This window comes from Cynoglossus semilaevis, chromosome 6, assembly GCF_000523025.1.
Source record: "Cynoglossus semilaevis isolate Cse_v1.0 chromosome 6, Cse_v1.0, whole genome shotgun sequence".
Taxonomy (NCBI): domain Eukaryota; kingdom Metazoa; phylum Chordata; class Actinopteri; order Pleuronectiformes; family Cynoglossidae; genus Cynoglossus; species Cynoglossus semilaevis.
The window spans coordinates 5556631-5563744 of NC_024312.1; the positions used below are offsets into that span (position 1 = coordinate 5556631).

A 7114-nucleotide genomic window follows, 5' to 3' on the forward strand; every position below is an offset into this window, starting at 1 on the left:
TCTTTTCTTTTCGGCATGTCACAAGACATCACAACACTTTTGTGTGTGTGTGTGAGTGTGAGTGTGTGTGTGTGTGTGTGAGTGTGTGTGTCTTTAAAAGTGCTCAGAAGATGAAACCGTGCAGATGTATTTAACAAACAAAACTAGATAATGTGACGGTGACATTAAACACACACAAACACGCACACACGCACACACACACGCACACACACAATCTAATTTTGACTTTGACCTGATTTTGACCTGAAGTCATGAGCCTCGAACCGTCCTTTGATGCAGGAAACACTGTGATTGGCTCTTGTTAAAAGTCAAGACAAAAATAAATGGTCGGACTTTTGTCTGTCTTTATTGTGTGTGTGTGTGTGTGTGTGTGTGTGTGTGTGTGTGTATGTGTGGGTGCAGAATCCACCATCCACATTATAGAATCTAAAATGTAGAACCGCTCCGTGCAGCACTTCCTGCCCAGCATCATCATCATTTAACTGTCAACTTCTCCAAAATGAGAAGAAGTTTTGCTCAATACGTCAATTTGGAAAATTCAAGCTGACATAAATTTGCAAACATTTGTGAAGCGCTCACATGGAAATTAAGTCGACTGAGACCAACCAAAAAGACCAAAAAGAAATGATCTTTCTCCTAATAGCATTTACAGAATTTTATTTCGTTCAACGTTTTATAACATCCTTTGACAAATGTTTTAAATAATAATTAAAAGTAAAACTCTCAGCATCATCTGGACCAAGTGTAAATTATATTCATTTTTATAATAAAATTGCTCATCAATTTTTTTTTGCCTAAGATGGCAATTTCTCTCTCTCTCTCCCTCACTGTCTCTCTCTGTCTCTCTCTCTCTCTCTTTCTAGTGTAATTCTCGCTTTCCCACACACTCCACACACACACACACACACACACACCAGTCCCAGTGGACACAGCTCAAATGCGGGGAGATACTGTAAACACACAACATGCTGATGCTGTGTAAATTGGGTGGCTAATGATGAAGTGTCTCAGGAGGTTTGGGAGGAGGACGAGAAGGGAGCGAGCGGTTAATGAATTGGTAGTAAAGGAAATGAATGGACGTGGACACAAATGAATGGTGGAGGTGGAGGGCGTCAACAGGCGCTCGTCTGATGTCAAAGTACGGAGAGACAGAGAGACGGAGAGACAGCGAGACGGAGAAACAGAGAGACGGAGAGACAGAGAGACAGAGAGACAGAGAGACGGAAGATAAAGTCGAACGGTGTGTAGTACCTGAGGGAAAAGGAAAGAAAATAGAAATATTGGAAAAAAAAATTATGAAGTATATAAATATATAGAATATATAGAGTATTTTGTATTTATATTTTATGTATTTATAATTTGTTAGCTATAAAAAATACCCAGTCAATATTATAATACTTTTTTTTAAATACAGGTGTATATTACCTGAGGGAAAAGGAAAGAAAATAGAAATATTGGGAAAAAAAATTAAATGAAGTATATAAATATATAGAATATATAGAGTATTTTGTATTTATATTTTATGTATTTATATTTTGTTAGCTATAAAAAATACCCAGTCAATATTATAATACTTTTTTTTAAATACAGTAACAGACAGCAGTCACTTCACACATAAAAAAACAACTCTGCTGCTGTCGTGATGGGAGACAAAAATATGTTGTTTCCACTGAATGAGTCAATGAAAGACAAAAGGAGGAGAGACAAGTGAGACAGAGACAGGGAATGACGTAAAGACAGAGACGGAAGGAGAGACAGTGAGGCAGTGCTGTGGTTTAAAGGACCGGTCTCAGTAGATTCCTGCAGGCTCATCTTTGATACGATACGTCTTCACTTCCAGCCCACGGCGCCGTAACTCAGTCAAAGCCTGAGTTTTTAAGAGTCTTTTATGTCGACATGAAAAGTCTGTGTGTTGTTTTAATTCTTTCACTGGTTTCTTCAAAATGAACATGTTTTTCATCTTCATCTTTGCTCTCCGTTTCGTATCGCTTCATTTCTGTACTTGTTGGTTTTTTTGTCCTTATAATTTATATTCTAACTTTTTAACTTGAATTCTTTTTCTTTTTTACTAACTAGCATGCAATTTTATACTTTCATAAAATTCATAATATTATGATATAATTGTAGAAATTGATTTTCTATCTGTGATTTAATCCTGATTGTTGCAGCTGTGACTGTGTTTCAACAATAAAGACCTGCGTCTCCTCTCTTCCTCCTCCTCCTCTTCCTCCTCCTCCTCCTCCTCCACCTTTGGTTTCTTTCACCTGTGTCTCTCAGGTCCAGGGTCACATGCCTCCGCTGATGATCCCGGTGTTTCCTCATGACCAGAGATCTTTGGCTGCTGCTGCCGCTGCACAGCAAGGATTCCTCTTCCCACCGGGCATGTCCTACAAGCCAGGTACACACACACACACACACACACACTGCAGAAATTCACAAACTGACACACATGCACACACACATGCACACCAACACTGGGATGACACACACTGTTAATGAGGTGTGTCAGGTGCGGAATGTTCTGGAACCGAGCGGAGAGATTTATAATCCCTGCTTGTTTCACGTCGGGAACAATACATTGGACACAGCTCGGACTGGAATGTCTATTTTATGGCCTGCTGAAAACATGTCAGTTGCACAACACATCTGCAACATGGAATTTCACACTTTCTCACAGTCAGAGACACACACGCTGGCGCTGTCAGGCATGTCCTCCTGCTGCTCACTCACCGACCCAACAATACACACACGAGTGTGTTGCACAGAGTCGAAGAGCTGAGCACTAAACACACAAAGGCGGACGTAAGTGCTGCATGTCTCAGCAGCCCACGATGGATTTAGCCTGAAACGTTAAACTTAACCTTCACACACAGTCACTTACTTCAGGTTTGTGGCTTGTTTTTCTTTTCTTTTTTTAACCTCTGCACCACCTGCTTTCTTCTTTTCTCACCTTCCCTCTCACATTCCTGTCTTCCCTCCCTCCCTCCAGCTGCTCACCTGATAGAGAACATTACTGACCCCCGCCCCCCATATTTCAAACATGAGCACAAACCCTCAGTAGGGAGTCTGAAATCAAGGAAACAATTGAAAGTCCATTATTGTCAACTCTCTGTTGATGTTTCTAACGAATGCTTGGACATGGAAAGGCTTTTAGGGACAAACAGGGGGGGGGGGTCTTCACTGCTAACTGTTCTCATCGGGCCACATGTCACTGATGTTCACTGACAAGAAGTGTTTTTAACCTTTAAAAGAAAATGCTGGTTTGTCTTGTTAACACACAGACAGGTTAGTTCTTGTGCTGCCAACCCTTGTTATTATACACTGAATGTCGTTTGTGTGTTTTTCAGCAGGTGATAATTACCCAATGCAGTTCATTCCATCTACAATGGCAGCTGCAGCAGCATCTGGACTCAGCCCATTACAACTACAGGTAAGACTGCGAAAACAAATATACTTTGTATGTACTACCATTGTTTGAAACTCTGAAAAGGTCCAGGATCCAGGATCCAGGTTCACCTGCTGCTTCTGAGATACTCTGACCTCAACATGTCAGTCAACACGCAGTAAAGAATCCATACATTTTACAGCAACAGGTTTGGGCCCTTGAAGGCGTAGCAGCATAAAACAGCCAAAGGTTGTCAATTATTAGCTGAAAGATAATTAAAAAAATGATCATGCCAGAATGATTTAATTGATGTCCCTCTACTTTACTAACTGGTTTAACAAAATTAATTACAGTAGACCTTGAATTTACACCATCAGCCAGACTGTAGTTAGAATTCTTTTTTTAAAAATCATAAAATATGTGTTTCTGTAAGACGTCCACATAAAACTATCCAAGTGCCACATATGGCCCCCTGGTCAGAGCTTGGACACACAGTAACAAGAACAAAGGCAAAGGCTAGAATGGAGAGTGTTTGTTTATTCAACAAGTCCATATGACTGAGTGATCCTGAGGGTGTGACCCGTGGAACAGAACCCAGGACGCACGTGCACAAGTGGGGAGGTAAATAAAGAGAGTGGAGATAAGAAACACTAGAAACTACAGGAAGTCTCTATTCACTTCAACTCTGCCCTCAGTTAAAGTGGAAGAAATAAAAAGTAATGCATTTCCTTTTTTTTTTTTACTAACAGATGCAATAAAAAAAACCTAATGGGTTTTTGCTGCTTGAAAGGTTTACTGTAGGGTTACAGCCAAAAGTACTGAGAAAAAAAATATCAAAACTCTTCATAAATAAATCAAGTTATCTTCAAATGTTATTTAGGTTTTGGGGGAAAAGAAATCAGATGTGACCAGATCCAAACCTGTTGCAAAAAAAAGTTTTGGTTTCCTTTCCAGATAGTTAAAATTTATTTTATTTTATGTTTTTAAGCTGATAAAATGAAACTTAAAACCACACAGTGATAAAAACCCAAGTGATGTTTACATTTCTAAAACCTTTTGCAGTTATAAAATCTGTCTCAGAACATTTTGACTCACCATCTCACTACCATTGAACCCTTCACACATGAGCTGCACGAGAGAGAAACGAATGTCAAATGGCAACAGTAGCTGCAGCCGCATCAGATCACAGACACATTCGTTAATGAGTTTTAATGAGTTTTCGACTTTTCTAATAAACTCACACACATGACGCATTTGTCGAAGATAAAGTTTTACGAAGCCGACACTAACGCTGCAGTGCAGCCTTATCTGCTGCCTGTCAGCTGTGTTAAACAAAGGCTCTTATGATGAATCTCAGAGGAATTCCGCCCCAACAGCACAACACCTGGGCCTGGCCATTCATCAAATACTTTACTGCGTCTTGACACCTGTGGTTTGTGAATATCATTTATCCATAATGGTTATCAGTGAGCATATCTGCAAGAAAACAAGAAAAAGGAAAGAAAGAAGAAAAGGAAATCTTCACTCTACACAGGCAGTTTGGGAATTTCACAACAGGACCGTGTCACACCTCCTGCTGTACCTAATATGACAAACAGGAACAAAAGCCACTAAAGGCTTTTTCAGAAGCAGACAATAATGTTCCATCACGTCAGTTTTTACCAGAGCTCGGCTTTTAGAGAAGAATGATTATCTCACTTTATTCACTTGGTATTGTGGATTATGCTTATTGACGCCTTCATTAGCTACTATTGACGTGGGAAAAGCACACGCTGCGCTGGGGGGGATCGCAGTCTGAGCGCAGCCTGCCTTTACTCTTGTCTTTGAAATTACCAAAAGAGCCGCACGGTGAGTGAGAGGTAAGAGCGGGAATAATGTGCGAGATGCAAATCCCATTCACATCTGAACACTGAGCCCGAGACGTGCAGTAATGAGAGGCAGAGAGGAACCTGAATGAAAGAGGAAGCAGTGTGGGCTGGAAGTGAGGAGGAGTCTGGGAAGGAGAGGACGACGGAGGGTGTGTGTAGAGACAAACAACAAGGCTGTCAAAGGAGATCTAGTCTGAATGAGGCCATGGTAACAAAGCTGCGTCTATAAGAGGAAATGTAGAAAGTTGTGTTGAAGGTAAAAAGGATGAGCCGGTGTTTACTCACGCTAGCTTCTGTGATTCAGGAGTCAGAAGACGACAACAATAACATCAGGGACGGTCTCACCGGGGGACACTGTTTTCTAAATTGAAAGTGAACAACATTAGTCATATAGAGCCGTTTGTCTAAAATTGGATGGAATTACTGAGAACATTTCCAAAAAGCACAGTATTAAACCTGTGGTACTTAAAGCAGGAGACGCAGAGCTGAAGCAGGGGAACATGGCAGCAGGGTAAATCAGTCAAGTTGCACCTATGTGTAATTTAACATGAATAAAACAGGGCTCTGAATGCAGTTCAGTGGAGTTTGAGTGTGGAGGGACTACCGTGTCTCCAGCCTGGACTGCTGTGACTCTGAGCTAACAGTTCTAATCATCCAGAATGGAACATGTGCATGAACGGACTTCTCTACACCTCGCACTATCTTTAGCCCCGTGGCCTGCATGTAGCCATTGTGGTTACGCAGTAGTGCCATAGCGGCCTCTCTCTCTCTTCCTCAGTTCTGGCTCTGCTATCTCCACGGGCTCTGCCTTTGAAAGACGAGGGACATTTTTAGAGTCTGTGTGTTTTTCCTAACAGACTGCTCTGATCTCCTACACTACTTTTCCTTTTCATTTCCTGCTCTTGCATGCTAACTGTGAGTGGCCTTTTTGCTTTTGGCTTTCAACATGGGATGAAATGCTCACCCAGGCTATTAACAGTAGGATTGTTATGAAAATGAATTTATAAAGTCTGATAAAGCAGCTCTGTTTTCCACAGCACAGCCTTACTCTGCAACTCCATCCTCCACCCAGTTCCTTGGCCTAGGCCATCAGATAAGAACTCACTGGAAACAGCAAATAAATAACATCAAAATATAAACTTAGATATTCATAGATTAATGAACGTTCTATCAAAAATGCGTTGGATTTCTTTTTCTTTTTCAACCTCGATTCATTATGAAGTTCGACAGAAAAACCACGGAGCTCCAACAGAAACCTTCTCTGCTGTCAACGTCAGTGGTCGTTAGTTTCACTAATGCTTCGCCTCAGCCTCCTCCTCCATGGTACATGCATGTGCATGTGTGTGTGAGGCTATGCATTAGCCCATAAGAAGCATTGTAAGCAGATAATTCCACAGTGTTGGCTCTGCATTAGCAGTTTCTCCTGCCGTTCTCTACACTCAGGTACACGGCAGCTGGAGCCAGACTTGAAAATGTCATTTATTCTGCTCAATGCAGAGTGGACAGATGTTGAGGCCAAAACTGCTCCAGATGTTTTTATGTTGAGCTTTTCTGGACACTTTCAGACAGCTGGCTGGCGAAGACGGTCGTACAAGCCAAGCAGGCGAGTGCTGGCAGAGGGGTAGCGCACATTAACGCGCACAAGCTGCAAGAGATTTTCTGTTTATGAAACTGATCGCTTCCTTTGTTTTATGTCCTAATCAGTTGATGGAGATCAAATTTATATCAAATGAAGATTGATAGAGATTTCTGGCAAAAACCTGTGACCTTCCAATTGTGACAGAACAAATGTGGTGCTCTCAGCGTGGGAACTTGATCAGGCCAATTGTTTCCAGAGCCTCGGAGCAGACCCCTTCACAAA

The 7114-nt window shown here is 41.4% G+C and overlaps 1 protein-coding gene across 8 annotated transcripts in view; it reads left to right on the forward strand.

The window, feature by feature from the left end:
• LOC103379826 (SRY-box transcription factor 6) overlaps nucleotides 1-7114 on the forward strand; it is a 103355-nt gene that overhangs the window by 75963 nt on the left and 20278 nt on the right. For 6 of the 8 annotated variants that reach the window (XM_025055923.1, XM_025055927.1, XM_008311513.3 and 3 more), the window contains 2 exons: nucleotides 2278-2398; nucleotides 3348-3430. In XM_025055923.1, coding sequence (XP_024911691.1) covers nucleotides 2278-2398; nucleotides 3348-3430 — 204 coding nt within the window. The remainder of the gene's footprint in view (nucleotides 1-2277; nucleotides 2399-3347; nucleotides 3431-7114) is intronic. The other 2 variants (XM_025055926.1, XM_025055928.1) reach the window with 1 other exon arrangement.